Source organism: Rhincodon typus, chromosome 28 (assembly GCF_021869965.1).
Source record: "Rhincodon typus isolate 14 chromosome 28, sRhiTyp1.1, whole genome shotgun sequence".
Classification (NCBI taxonomy): Eukaryota; Metazoa; Chordata; class Chondrichthyes; order Orectolobiformes; family Rhincodontidae; genus Rhincodon; species Rhincodon typus.
In genome coordinates, this window is record NC_063359.1 from 23,089,730 (window position 1) to 23,106,006 (window position 16,277).

A 16,277-nucleotide genomic window follows, 5' to 3' on the forward strand; every position below is an offset into this window, starting at 1 on the left:
TCCATTTTAAGCCTGTGCAAAATGATGAAAGACCAGAAAAAAAGTCATGTTAGAATAATTTGACCATTATAATTGGTTTCAACACAGCAAAAATCCTAAAGCTACATATTTACTTTTCATGGCAATATACTCTGCAGAAATAGAAATGAAATTGATCTATTACAGAGATAGTAGGAACTGCAGATGCTGGAAAATCTGAGATAACAAGGTGTAGAGCTGGATGAACACAGCAGGCTCAGCAGCATCAGAGGAGCAGGATCTAGGCCCGAAACGTCAGCCTTCCTGCTCCTCTGATGCTGCTTGGCCTGCTGTGTTCATCCAGCCTACACCTTGTTATCTCTTGATCTATGACAGAGCAGGCATCTAAACATCTATAATAAAATAATAGATCAGGATGTCTCAACAAATTTAGTGAGACATAATGTAAAAAGAATCCACATTGTGAGGATTTTGTGATTGTGGTGATGTGATTTATTTAACCATTAAGTCATTTGTGAAAAAGTGAATAAAAATAAATGACAATAAATATACTATGAAATTTAAAAATCAGCAAACTGAGAAACAATCAGGATGAGAACCTTTTACTATCTACTTTGAAATGGTCCTTCCTTTCACATTCTGTAACTGTTTGCTGTTTCATTTAATCTAGCAAATTGTTTTCCCTGAATGAAATATCAAAGTTTACCAAACATTCGCCACTTCTTAATGTTCCAGTTGACACATACATAATGTGAAGTATACAGGAGTAAATAAAACTATAATAATTCAGCAAGAAATTCTATGTCACTCTCCTATGTAACTTCCTCTTTCACAATGGTCAACTTGCTTGAATAAAATTCTATAATGAAGGTATGAACATGCGTCATCCACTGGCACTTCTGTTACTTTTGTCTAATGACCACAATTTTATATGTATCAATGAAATGCATGCAGACCACATAAAAAAGTTGAAATTAATTAATTTAAAATAATTGCAAAATTAAAAAATAAACTTAAAACACAAGTTCACAGTTGAACAATGACTGGAGAACATCTTCCATTCAGTTTGTGAGACAAAAGCTCATTGCTGTCTTTTGCACAATTGATAGAATAGCAGTTGCAGCTATTGGTAAAATATCGAGGACACATTGAAGGAAAGGCACAATACGCAGTCTGCTTTGTGTAGGCAAAAATCCCAATTGCAGTACAGCCTCAGCAAATTTTCTCAACAGAACTAAATAAAATAGCTACCCCTTTTACCCCCAATTCTTTCATATTATAGATTTACAAATTTCTATTTGTAAAAAAAAAATTGTTTTGTAGCTGATTATAAGTGTAGGGGACAAATTAATATATTGTTGCCCAACTTTCCAGACAGTGCTTTTATGATTCCCTTGAGGAATTAAAAAAAACAGCAAAATATTTTATAGATTGCTGGTCTAATCACGATGGAATACAAAAGTTTCAACCTTCATTAGTTATAATGACTAAAAAATTTAATATGTTCCCGAGCTGAAATCAGACACCGATCCACCTGTTTGCTAGTGCTGCCATGTTAAATAAAAGTGATTGGAAAAGAAACAGTTGTTTTCTGATGACATTATATGGAATAATAAATTTTGTGTCACAAAAGATTTGTATTTTTGTTAATAAATGATAGATTTAAAAAAAAAACACCAGTTGATATATATACATTATTCACTGGGAGGGAACACTGTCTACAACCTTAGCATAAATTTTCAAGCAACTACAGAGTCTGTGCACCATAGCCAATTTGTTCGCATGTGTGTGCCATTTTAATTTTTCACCTGTATGAATTATCATTCTAATAGACAGCGATATTGGTGACTCCCACAAAACAGCTGTAGCTATGTTAACATTATGACATTGTAAAGGGAACAAAACCTCCTTTATCTGTTGGGTTGGATAACTTAAAGTTTTTATTTGGCACTTAAGGAGTTATAAATAGGAACACCTCTGGTGTACAAATCTGATCAGTTTTATTTCACTAGAAGGAAAAGAGGGAAAACATGCAAGAAAACACAATACAAGAATACTGTAAATACAGTATAGCTATTATGCAAAGAATATGTTAAAAATTGACAATATTAGCATTTGTGTACTAATTAAATATTAATTCCCGTAAAACGTTTTTTAACTGTAATTTTCTCATCTTCCACAATTTACTATATCCCTCAGAAAAACACACTTGAAACATAAAAATAACAAATACATTACTCTCAACTGTTTGCAACTCTTTGAAAAAAATACAAGTGCATTCAGCTTTCAAATATTAAAGTACAAGTGTGCACAGTTTTCTTGCAGAAGTGTATAAAGCAAACTCAAATGATTTATCTTCAAGACACAATGGTTCTTAGCCTGATATTCTCAGCTTTCAGTTGCTGAGGGCTCAAAAAATATCACTGTGCTGACTTTAATTTTGCATATTATTTTACATTCATTTTTACTATAATTTGAAGTTTTTAAGAAGGTGTTGTTTAATAATGTGCATTATTGTTTCAAGAGAAACAAATGGAAATTGTAGTCCCTTACATTAAGTCATTACCAATGGATATGCTTCATGTAACCTCAGTTCAAAAAGTTGCCATGTTGTACAGTTTTTCTAAAATGCAGATGCCATTCTTTTGCTGGTTTGCAGTTTCATTGATGCAGTAAATACTAACGACTACTAATGACTCTAGTAATGACTGCGCTGTGGTTATAAAGAAACAACCTGTTTTAAGATAAAGTCAAAATTCTTACCATGAAAGGGGAAGAAAAAAGTTCTTATCTGAAAAACTTTGTACATACTATTTATGCATGTATTCCAAGATTACATAGCTTCTGTATATTTAAAAATCATTTGTTATTTTCTAATTACATTATTTCTGTAATATAAAGGAATATAATATGTATTTATATATTTATATAGGAATCAACAACCTTCCTTTGGAAAATTGTGGCTGTTATGTAGTTCATAGATCAAGGCCTTAAGCTCTCTTGGCATGAAGCATCTCAATCAGTAAGTTGTTACATGGCACCTCTCCACTTAAGTGTTTGTAGTACAGGTATTCCTCTGCCTGCATACTTATTGCACGGATTTCAGGTAACCTCAGCAACAGCTGTCCAAATTTGTCCCCATGCTGTGGGTAGTTGCACATGGTGTAGTCCAAGAGGGCAGCATGGACCTGTTCTTGAACGCTTTCAATCAGATGTCTGTTCTCTAAAACCTTGACATCTGTTAGGGACAGAAAGGATTTAGCACGAGTTTAGTAACATGGTTATTTGAGTTCAGACGTATACGTGTTAAATTTTTTTGAAAGGTAACATTGCTAATCTACTTATCATGTTTCTCAGTTAGCAAAATGATCCAAATCCATTACATTTTAACAACATTCAATTTCTCTACATTAATGATACTATTATTTTGTAGAGTTCACCGTATTGGAGACCCAGGTCTTTGAAGTTCAATGCAACAGAGTCTGTTGTATATAAATATTGCACATTAAGTTCATTTTCCCAATATTCTTCCTGCTGGGCTTCACCCGAGAGGAAAGCACTCCCAGTTTCCACACTCAGGCCAAACCCAAAGTCAAATACAGTTAAAACTATTGATACTTAGAAATGAACGTAGTGGTTGTATTTAAGCTAACGTTTTGAGATATACAAGATGAGTTGGACCAGAATGGGCCATTGATAATTTGTAACTTTAATTTAACTGTCAGAGACATCATTAGATTGAACGATTCCCCCATATAAGGGTTCACCTTCTACCCTTTAAAATCTGTGATACAAAGCACAATTGTTTCATATGTTTATGCTGCCTGTGCAGAGAAGCATTATTCAAGAAAATTTAGACGTGAAGCTATGGGGAATAGCATTCTTACAGGGGAAGAAACATTGTATTTTTGTTCCAGTTTTTGCAGTAGCACTTTTTAATCTGATACGTTTTTTATTGATACAGATGGCATTTACTGCACAGAAATTTAAGTTGGTAAGGTTTGAGAGGATGAACAAAAAGAAAATATATTTACTAAATGGTTAAATTTTGAGAAAGAGAGATTTAAGGATTCACACAAACAAATCTTTATAATTACACATTTTGTAAAAGTACAGGATCTTAGGTTTCATTGATAGGGGACAATGTACACAAGAACAGCTGGGTAATGGTAAAACTTGACAAATCAAAGCTACAGCCATGTTGGAACATGGGACTGGACTTTCAGTGCATGGTTAGGAATCGAAAGTCAGGGCCAGATCAAATCATGTTGACACAGGTTTTAAAGGGCCAGGCCGATTAATGGCAGGAGCTCCCAAGAAAATGTCCCAGCAGCAGCCCACCAGCGACAGTTGGAGTTGATTCATAATGGAGAGGTAGAGGTTGCAAAGGTCAGAGTGTTTTTAATGTTTATAATTCCACATCTGTCTGGACATGATCATTAAGGGGAGCCCCCTCCATGGATGACCAGCAACCTGAACAAGTCCAGCTGGGGGAGATCTCACCAGCAGTCAAGTGTGGACCCCTCCCCCTTTCTCAATGTGAGCCTACAATGGTTGCCTTGTCATGCTTCAGGCCAATATTTCCTTCTCACACGGTCCTGTTATTGAAAAAAAAAACAAAGAACAGCAGATGCTATGAAACAGAAAGTGTTGGTGCACAGGTAACACCTGTTGGAAGGAAGCAGAGTAAGAAGCTCATAATGTCAAAAATCAAACGACATTGCTTCAACAATAATATTGCTTTGGAGCTCATAGCTCCAGCCTGTGTCTCTTCTTATGCTTCTATGACTGAACACTTTAAGAAGGATAAAAGAGCTCCCTGAGCAGCATTATTTAAAGAGATCATGATCTACCTTACAGGTTAGATTTTGCTGAGATTTTGCTACAATTCTATTTTGCTGCTTTCTATATATATTAGAGAGGAGCAGGCAAGGTGAGGACCCAGTGATGGGCAGTCAATGTCACTGAGAGGAGGGGGTGTGGTGAGGACCCAGTGATGGGCAGTCAGTGTCACTGAGAGGAGAGGGTGAGGTGAGGACTTTCACAGAGAAGTGAAGAGACATGTAGAGGACCTGAATGGGAGTCAGAACATAAGTATAGACTAGAAAATCTTTTGTTTAAATAAGCATCCATGTTCTATTTAGTTATAATATGCCTGGGAGCTCTGGCCCGTGGTTTGCGCATCCTGGACTATGTAGGGAATCCTGACAGTCTGAATGACTGTGTGTGCAGGAGGGGCCCCTGGCTGATACAGTTTGAGCTCTAGGTGTTGGGTGTGTGAGCAGCAGTTGTGACACTTCAGTGCATTCCCAAAACTGAGAGGGTCACGGATAGCTTGTGTCAGGACACGGTCACTGTGCAGTTTAAGGAAGTGCAGTTAGAGAGGTAATGGTTGATTTTAAATTACAAGACTGGGATCCAAGGCAGGTTATGAGAGAATTCCCCGGGAACACTTCATTTACAAACCATTTTTTGACTTTAGAAAACGGTGAGAGAGACAGTTCCTCTGTGGAGGCCAGCCACACCTAAGGCAACGGCATTGTGGGTTGTCAAGCTGCTCGGGGAGGGGGGACAGGGAAGATTTGTGGAAGGACAGTAGTGGTACGGGATTGTTAGTGCCAGGTGTAGACAGGCACCTTAGCGGTTGGAAATGTGCCTTCATGTTGGTATGTTACCTTCTGGGTGCCAGGGTCAATCATGTAAATGGGCTTTAGGGCATTCTGAAGGGGATGCCCTTTGGCTGCAATGTAAAGGCCACTACAAAAATAAATAATCAAAATGAATCCTATAACACCACCACATTGCAAATAAGTGGCACTTGTGTATTCTCTTCCGTGCCTTTGTCCTCAATGTGCCTTTACTTGTCCGAGAACTCTTGTTGAATTCTCTGCAGCGTGGCTATTGGAAGGCTGCTTATTTTCAGTTGAGAAGTGTGGAGATCCTTTGCAGGATAGTCTCAAGTAACACTAGGCTGAATAAGTCCAGCCACAGACCATACTGCTCAGCATCGGTGGCCACAGTCTGGCTAATAGGAAACAGCAAGGGCAGATCGACAGAGATGAGGAAGAGTGATATTGTCCTGAAAGAGGCAAACAGGCTCCTGATTCATGGAGCTACTGCTCCACTCTCTTAGCTTCTCCCATTCATCCCTCACTCCCACAGCAAACACCTCATCAATCCTAGTCATTTTTTTGAAGAATACAGTGCTATGGTTTTGTGACACCCTGTAAACCATTTTGAATATTGATATCCATGTACAAGATGGGAACAGTTTGAACTTCACCACTTCACCCCACTGCAGAACTTATATCTTTGGTGAAAATCATTTATGTTGTGATGTAAAATATGAGTGAGTCTGCTCGTCTGAGAATAGATTTGAGGACCTGTTCCAGAATGGAGAGCCTTGGTGTCCCCCATGTTCATTGATGTTGACCACAGAGTGCCTGGCAGGTCTCCCAATGCATTTAGTAGTATCTGAGACTAGAGATGCAGTTACTATCATATGGGATTTGAAGACACATTCACTGATCTTGATCACCTGTATGCGGTCTGTGTGTTTCCGACAGCACTGCATTCAGGTACTTGGCATTAAAATTAAGGCATTGATTTCCATAGTTAACTCCTCACACTGTCAGGAAACTGTGTATCTGGAGGGCCTTCTGTTCCCTGCAGGAAAAGGAAGCCTTTCCTCCTTTCCATCTCTTCTACCATGTAGTGCACCATCAAGAAAAAGTATGGGTGCCTAGTCTCTTTCACATTCAACCTCAGATTTTGCTCTCAAAAGACTCTCAGCATCTACTCCAGCCACAATGCACTTCTGCTTTGAGAGGTGCAGGCTGGCTTTAAGTAATGTTAGCGATTTAGGACTATTTATGCATTTATCACTGGTCACAAGCAGAAAACATGTACATAAGCAGACAGCACAAAGATGGCATGCTACCTGCATTCATGCAACAAACAGGCATTAATACAGACATCTCAATTCCTGTGCTTGTTTCAGTAACTATCCAAATTTTCAACATTCAAGTTTGTAGTAGAACTAAAGTCAAAAGCCTTAGAGTTTGGGAGCCCTTGTGTTGGTCAAAATCACATAACCTCAGTGAATTAATTCCATTCTGTTAAAACAATAATTGCAAATAAGACCTTTATATTTTAAATTCAAATATTCTTCCCATGGTAACAATAAACATTAATTCACAGAAGCTTCTAAATTGCATGAACTCAAAGCAAGTCATTGCAATGATTCCTCTGTCATATAAAGCTCATCCTCACAATTGTCAACATTCTTCGGAATATTTCTCTCTCTTTAGCTGTTCGCATTATTTGGAGCGGTCTTTGTTCACAAGAGGCTGCTGCTAACTTGCAATCGCTTAAGAGAATGTGTTATAAAAGCCTTTTCCAGCAAAGGATCATCCCGATTGAAAGGCAGGAAATAGAACGATAGGTCAATTCGTCAAGGCTCTTTTAAATGCTTCTTTAGAACAAAGCCAACATGTACCTTCTTCATAAATATTGCTTTTTGTAAAATTCTAATTTTAATTAAATCTCCTTACCTGCTTAGGAGAAAAATCAATATGGACAACAAATGTCACACGCTTTTGTAAATATTTTGCTTTGTGAATGCTGTGGTAGGCTGATTGTGAAAACTGTGCACTGTTGAAGGTAATTATGTCTTGCAAGCATCATAAAAAACCTGCCTCTGCAGCTGATTCTATGGAAAATACAAAACACCTCAACACAATGCTTTCAGATAAAAAAAACGTTAAAATCTGGTGAAAATGACCCTGAATGGGAGAAAAGAGCCCACCTTCAAATTTTTTTGTGATCAAAAACGTGTTTGTGTAAATTAAATTTTTCTGTGTGAAGTCTTTAATTTCACTGTGTTTGGAAGAAGCCGTACACGTCATTTGAAGATATATTTTCTTAGTTGTATTTCAATAATAGTTTCTTTTTGAGAGGATGCTTCATAATATTAATATTAACCTAAACATTGGGTTTGTCACAGGAAACAGAAATAAGCAACAACATGGGCTGAATTCTTACATCCAAGAACATATGGGTTTGGGAGCAGGTCTGGGGAAACTGACTGCATTCTGGTAACCCACTCCAGTCCATAAGCTTCCACATTTAGTGCAGCAATTTGCACGAGGAACCTTTTCAGGAGAAATAGATTGTCAATTTTAATACATTAACAGGTCAATGACAGTGAAATCGACATGGCTTTTGCAATGTAACTGGGGATCCATGAGTTTCCTGGAATTCACCAGTAAAAGCGAAAGCAGGAATTGAGGATGCTAAAGACTATGAAAAATGCCAACAAGTACTGACACCACACAGCTACTTTCTGGCCTGCTTTTATGCAAGGTTTTGTGCACAGCAGGTGCCATGGTTATTTTAACAAATTTGGACTGACGGCTTGTTTCTCAAGGCAGACAATTGTGTCAACTTCTCCTGTGATGACATCAGTCAGAATGAGCAGGCTTGTGGATTTGAAGTTCTGGCTAGCTTCTCTCAGGGGCAGGGTACCACCAACTGCAAACATGTGGGAATTAAAATATCACCATATCACTCCTGAATTTTCATAACTGCGAGGACTTCCATTCCATCAAAGTGCAGCTGGTTTTAAACCATATAGAGATCTTTTTGGTGGTGTGCAGAAGATTCATGGCCAACTACAATGGTGCTTTTAGCCTGCAGCAATCCTGATTTCCTTGCTTCTTGATGCAGACTTACTGGCTGCTTAGATCTAAGAGATACCAACTTAAAATGTGGCCAATGATACTCATGGAACCTGATCACTGGGAGGGATGCAGTGGAAACCATATGGCTAGCAAGTGCATCACTGGGCAATCTATCAGCATGCTGAAGATCCCTTCTGGGTGTGTGAACAGACTCAGAGGTGCCCTCAGTACACAGCAGTTACAGTCTCCAGAATGGTCATGCTGTGTTGCTCAACACATAACATTGCAACACAATAAGGTTTGGACTTGCAAGAATAAAGTCCAGAGCATTTGGTCTCTTCAGGTTGTTCTGACTAGAATGAGGCAACGTGTGATGCTGCCCCCAACGGCATTCCAGCAGCAGTGTTATTGCTGCCTCAGATGGCTCTCATCGTTGCTTAGACCATCCACATGGCAACCAGATGCAAAAATGACTCCCCACCCACATTACTCCAGTACAAAGCAGTCTTGCAAACAGTTAATCATCTGTTTCAAGGCCTCCCATTGCCTGTTGTCAATTCACGTCTTTTCATTCCTTGCAAATAACAAGACCACTTTCCAGCACTCGGTTGAAAATAGTCAAAATAAGAAAGTAGTGGAAAGAAATAACATTTCTGTGGCTCAAATGTAAAGCAGAAGCTTACCAATCTCACAATGAGAACAGACGTGTGCACATTCTCTGCAACTATAGATCTTTACTCTTGCTGTCCTCATCAGTTCTACATATTGCAACCACTGTGGCATCAGTAGAGGTAGAGACACAATGCTCAGATCCCTATTCTGATTGCTGAGATGCTCACCTTGGAACCTCTGTCACAATCACAAAGTCAGTGACTGAAGACAGTCTCACATGTTAACAAACCCCCTCACCTAGAAGGTAGGGATTGCAGTCCAGGTGTCACACATGAATCTCTGATGATACCGAGGGGAACAATAAGATTGAGGGGAACAATAAGATCGAGGGGAGCAGTAAGATCAAGGGGAAGAGCCGGGGGCATATGGTGGAATCAGTTGTGTATCCACAAGCTCCAGGAGGAAAAGGTCTATCCGAAGTCTGGGGTTCTCAAAGCCACACTACAACATTTAAGAGTGAGAGGTGGGAAATGGGTGCATCACATGTCAATTTGTTGTCATAGCAGATGCCCTAACTATAACCTATCAGAGTTCCCTGGATTCAGGAATTTCCTGCGCTGAAAATTTGTTCATGTCACTCTGCTCTTTAAGAAGGGTGAAAGAGGGAAACCAGTGAATTACAGAACAGTTAGCCTAGCATCTGTGGTGAGGAAATTACTGGAGTCTATAATGAAGGATAGGGTAACTGATCACCTCAAAAATATCAATTAATCAGGGAGAGTCAGCATGGATTCCTGAAGGTCAGTTATGCCTGACAAACCGCAGAGCTTTTTGAGGAGGTGATGAAGGTGGTGGACTGAGGTAAGTCAATGGATGTTGTTTATACAGTCTTCCAGAAGGATCTTGAAAAGGTCCTATACAAAAGACTGTTAGCTAAGCTAGAAGCCCACAGAATTGAGGGCAAATTACTGACATGGAGCATGATTAGGAAGGTGAGATGACATCCAGAGCGAGACACAGCCCGAGTGAGTATAAAGTTTAGAGAATTTGGAGGCAATGTGGCAAGTTGGCCTAGAGGGGAAAGAGGTGCTTTTAGCTTACTTTTTTGGCTCATAGTTTGTAAGGTTTTTTTAAAAATAGGATAAATTGAAGCCCAGGATCAGGGCCCAGTACAGGAAAGTGGCATCACAGGTAAACCTTAAATTCATTGGTTGGTGATAGTTAAACTATCAGCTATTATACATTACTTTTAGATTGAAGATAAATAGGGGGAAGACTTGTAGACTACAAAGTAAAGGACCAGTACGAAATTTTTAATAATCAAATTAAGAGCTAAGTAATTAAAATTGAGATGCCAGGCAGGCATTGTGTTGTAACTGCATGATGTGGGAGCTGGTGGACCCCATTGTGGTTGATAATGACCACATCTGTAGCAAGTGTTGGGTGCTTCAAGATGTCTGGCTCTGAGTTGATGAGCTCGAGTCTGTGCTTCGAACACTGTAACACGTCAGGGAGGGGGAAGAGTCAACTGGCTGCTGTGTTTCAGGAGGCAGTCACAACCCTTAAATTAACTATGTCAAATTTGGTAAGTGGTCAGGGACAAGAAGCTTTGATTATGAGCAAGGCAGACAGTGAGATCCAGGAGGTTGTGCTGATGGAGCCTCAGCCCTTGAGCTTGTCTAACAGGTTTGAGATTCTTCTTCCTTGTGTGGATGAGAGAGAGGCTTTATGGAGGGTGGGCAAGCTGACCATTTCATTGTAGTACAGTGAGCCATTCAAGAGGGGGGAGAAAAGAGAAAGGTAGGTGTCAATGGAGATAGTCAAGGGAGTAGACACTGTTCTCTGTAGCCAGGATCAAGAGTCCTGAAGACTATATTATCTGCCTGTTGCCTGGGTTCAGGATATCTCATCCAGGCTGCAGAGGAACATGGAGTGGGAGGGGAAAGATCCCACGTGGTCCACGTAGGTACCAATGACGTTGGTTGAGGGAGGAAAGAGGTGCTGCTGAGGGAATATGAGCAGCTAGGGGCAAAATTAAAAAGTAGAACCAAAAAGTTAAAAATCTCTGGATTACTACCTGAGCCACAAGCTAATTGGCACAGAGTCAACAAGATTAAGGAAGTAAATGCGTGGCTCAAAGATTGGAGTGGAAGAAACAGGATCAAATTCATGGGACATTGGCACCAGTACTGGGGAAGATGGGAGCTGTTCCGATGGGATGGGTGGACTTGAACCATGCTGGGAACAGAGACCTGGTGATTTGCATAACAAGGGCTGTGTTAAGGGCTCTAAACTAATTATGGAAAAAGTTAAGGTCGGGGTCGGGAGGTGCAGGGAGGGCTCAGCAGGGGTTATTAAAAAGTTTCCCGAACAAGTAACAGGAGAGAAGTATGGAAAGGGTCAGGAATCTAACTTCGGGCACATTAGATAAGGAGACAGTTATGAGAAGGGGGAGTAGTCTACGCAGGACTGAGGGTGAGGTACTTAAATGCAGGTAGTCTACAAAACAAGGGAAATGAACTTATTGTGCAGATTGAAATCAGCAGGTACAATGTTTTGGGTATCACAGAGACATTGCTGCAAAGGGATCAAGACTGGGAACTAAATATCCATGGATACATGTCCTATGAAAGGGACAGGCTGATGGGCAATAGGGGCAGGGTTGCCTTGTCATGAAGAAATGAAATTACATTGATAACAATAAGTGATATAGAGTCAGAGGCATAGAATCTGTGTGGAGGAACCGCAAAGGGAAGAAAAACCCTGACAGGAATAGTATGCAGGCCTCCTAGCAGTGTCAGGATGTGAGGAAGAAAATAAATCAGGAGATAGAAAAGGCATATAAGAAAGGCACTATTATAATAATCATGGGAAGCTTCAATATGCAGGTAGACTGGGAAAATCAGAAAAAGAAGAATTTGTGGAATGTCTGCAAGATGTTTATTGGAGCAGCTTGAGGTAGAGCCCACTAGTGAACAGGCAATTCTGGATTTGGTGATGTGTAATGAGGCAGACTTCTTTAGGGAGCTTAAGATGAAGGAACCCCGAGGGGGCAGTGATCATAATAAGATAGATTCACCTTGCAGATTGACAGGGAAAAGCTGGGATCAGATGTAATGCTGAGTAAAGATAACTACAAAGACACAAGGGAGGCGCTGTCCAGAGTTGTTAGGAAAGGCAGCCTAGCAGGAAAGACGGTGGAACAGCAATGATACAAGTTTCTGGGGGTAATTCGGGAGACACAGCAGAAATCCATCTCAAGGAAGAAGAAACATTCTAAGGGGAGGATGAAGCAACCATGGCTGACAAGGAAAGTCAGGAGTAGCATAAAAACAAAACAAAAAGCATACAATGTGATGAATATTAGTGGGAAGCCAGAGTATAGGGAAGTCTTTAAAAGCCAGCAGACAATAACTAAAAAAGCAATGGGGGGGTTGCATAGAAAAGATGAAATGAGTGTAAGCTAGCTAGTAATATAAGAGATGAGTTATTTTTTTAGATATCTTAAAGGTAAGAGAGATACAAGAGTGGACATTGGACCACTGGAAAATGAGGCTGGAGAAATAGTAATGGGGTGCAAAGAAATGACGGAGGAACTGAATAGGTATTTTGCATCAGTTTTCATGGTGGAACACGCCATTAGTATATTGGAGCTGCATGAGACTCAGAGGACAGATGTGAGTGTACTGGTTATCACTAAGTAGAAGGTGCTGGGGAAGTTAAAAGGTCTGAAGGTAGATAAGTAACCTGGACCAGATAGAATACACCCCAAATTTCTTTAGGAGATAGCTCAGGAGGTTTTAGAGGCATTGGTAGTGATCTTTCAGGAATCAGTGGAGTCAGGGAGGGTGTCACAAGGCTGGAAATGGCTAATGAAACACCCCTGTTTAAGAAGAAAGGGAGGCAGAAGACAGGAAACTATGGGCTAGTTAGTCTGACCTTAGTCAATGGTAAGATTTTAGAGTCCGTTATTAAGGTCAAGATTGCAGAATACTTGGAAATGTGTGGTAAAATAGGACTGAGACAGCATGGCTTCATCAAGGGGAGATCATGCCTGACATATCTGTTAGAATTCTTTGAGGAGGTAATAAGCAAGTTAGAAAAAGACAGCCAGTCAATGTGATCAATTTGGATTTCCAGAAAGCTTTTGACAAGGTGCTATAGAGGTGCTAAATACAATGAGAGCCCGTTGGGGTTAGGGGCAGGGTACTGGCATCGATAGAGGATTAGCTGACTGGCAAAAGAAGGAAAGTGAGGAATAAAAGGGTCTTTTTCAGGATGGCAGCTGGTGATTAGTGGAATTCCACAGCAATCTGTATTGGGACCACAACTATTCATGTAATATATTAACAATTGAGATGAAAGAACTGATGGGATTGTTGCTAAATTTGCAGATGACAGAAAGATAGGTGGCGGGACATGTAGTGTTGAGGAAGTGGGGAGGCTGCAGAAGAACTTGGACAGGCTAGGAGAGTGGGCAAACAAGTGGTAGACGGAATACAATGTGGCAAAGTGTGAGATTATGCACTTTGGTAGGAAGAGTAAAAGCGTGGACTATTTTCTAAATGGGGAAAGGCTTTGGAAATCAGAAGCATAAAGGGACTTTGGAGTCCTAGTTCAAGGTTCACTTAAGGTTAGCATGCAGTTTCAGTTGGCAAGTAGGAAGGCAAATGCAATGCTGGCATTCATTTCAAGTGGGCAAGAATACAAGAGCAGAGATGTACTGTTCAGGCTGTATAAGGGTTTAGTCAGACCATTTTTGGAACGTTGTGAGCCATTTTGGGCCCTGTATCTAAGGAAGGATGTTCTGAAGTTGGAGGAGTCTAGAGGAGGTTTACAAGAATGATTCCAGGATAAAGCTTGTCATATGAGGAGCAGTTGAGAACTGTGGGTCTGTACTCGATGGAGTTTAGAAGGTTGAGGGGGGATTGATTGAAATTTACAGAATACTGAGAGGCCTAGATAGAGTGAACATGGTGGAGATGTTTCCACTAGGAGAGATTAGACCCCAAGGGCACAGCCTCAGAGTGAAGGGGTGACCATTTAGAACGGAGATGAGGAGGAATTTCTTCAAACAGAGGGTTGTTAATCTGTGGAGCTATTGGCGCAGAAGGCTGTAGAGGCCAAGACATAAGGTCACAGAGATGTACAGCATAGAAACAGAACTTTCCATCCAACTTGTCCATGCCAACCACCTATCCTAAATAAATCTAGTCCCACTTGCCAGCATTTGCCCTATATCCCCCTAAACCCTTCCTATTCATATACTCATTCAGATGCCTTTTGTATGATGTGATTGTACCAGCCTCTACCACTTCTTCTGGCAGCTCATTCCATACATACACCACCTTCAGCATAAAAAAGTTGGCTTTTAGGTCCCTTTTATATCTCTTCCCTCTCACATTAAACTTAGGCCCTCTAGTTTTGGATTCCTCCATCCTGGCGAAAAGTCCTTGTCTATTCACTCATCCATGCCCCTCATGATTTTATAAACATCTATATGGTCACCCTTCAGCCTCCAACGCTCCTGGGAAAATAGCCCCAGCTTATTCAGCCTCTCCCTATATCTCAAACCCTCCAACTCTGGCAACATCCTTTTAAATCTTTTCTGAACACTTTCAAGTTTCACAACATCCTTCCTATAGCAGGGAGACCAGAACTGCATGCAGTATTCCAATACTGGCCTATCCAATGTCCTGTACAGCCGCAACATGACATCCCAACCTCTATACTCAATGTACTGACCAATAAAGGCAAGCATACCAAATGCCACCTTCACTATCCTATCTACCTGCGACTCCACTTTCAAAGAACTATGAACCTGCATTCCAAGGTCTCTTTGTTCAGCAACACTCCCCAGGACCTTACCATTAAGTGTCTAAGTCCTGCCTTGATTTGCCTTTCCAAAATGCTGCATCTCACATTTATCTAGAATAAACTCCATCTGCCACTTCTCGGCCCATTGGCCCATCTGATCAAGATCCCGTTGTACTCTGAGGTAATCTTCTTCGCTGTCCACTACACCTTCAATTTTGGTGTCATCTGCAAACTTACTGACCATACCTCCTATGGTCACATCCAAATCACTTCTATAAATGATGAAAAGCAGTGGCCCAGCACCGATCCTTATGGCACACCGCTGGTCACAGGCCTCCAGTCTGAAAAGCAACCCTCCACCACCACCCTCTGTCTTCTACCTTCGAGTTAGTTCTGTACCCAAATGGCTAGTTCTCCCTATGTTCCATGTGATTTAACCTTGCTAACCAGTCTACCATTAGGAACCTTGTCAAATGGCCTTACTGAAGTCCATATAGCCAACGGCCACCACTCTACCCTCATCAATCCTCTTTGTTACTTCTTTAAAAAAACTCCATTAAGTTAGTGAGACATGATTTCCCACACACAAAACCATGTTGAATATCCCTAATAAGTCCTTATCTTTCTAAATATATGTAAATCCTGTCTCTCAGAATTCCCTCCAACCACTGATGTCAGCCTCACAGTCTATAATTCCCTGGCTCTTCCTTACTACCTCTCTTAAATGGTGGCATCATGTCAGCCAACCTCCAGCCTTCTGGCATCTCACCTGTGGCTAGCGATGATACAAATATCTCAGCAAGAGGCCCAGCAATCACTTCCTCTCCATCCAAGCCCTTAACACTATGGCAGTCTCAGTGTATGTTTGGAAAGTTAAAATTCCCGACCATAACCACCCTATTATTTTTACAGATAACTGAGATCTGCTTACAAAATTGTTTCTCAATTTCCCGCTGACTATTGGGGGGGGGGGGGGGGGGGGGTCTATAGTACAATCCCAATAAGGAGATCATCCCTTTCTTTTTTCTCAATTCCATCCAAATAACTTCTCTGGACATATTCCCAGGAATATCCTCTGTAAGTACAGCTGTAATGTTATTCCTGATCAAAAACATCACTCCCCCTTCTCTCTTGCCTCCCTGTCTATCTTTCCAAAGCATCCAAACCGTGGAACATTAAGCTGTCAAT

The 16,277-nt window shown here is 40.6% G+C and overlaps 1 protein-coding gene across 1 annotated transcript in view; it reads right to left on the reverse strand.

Moving 5' to 3' along the window:
- Positions 1-342: 342 nt before the first annotated feature.
- LOC109916369 (nuclear receptor subfamily 5 group A member 2-like) overlaps positions 343-16,277 on the reverse strand; it is a 99,348-nt gene continuing 83,413 nt past the window's right edge. Inside the window, exon 7 of the mRNA XM_048613808.1 lies at positions 343-3,217. Coding sequence (XP_048469765.1) covers positions 2,970-3,217 — 248 coding nt within the window. The 3' untranslated portion in view covers positions 343-2,969. The remainder of the gene's footprint in view (positions 3,218-16,277) is intronic.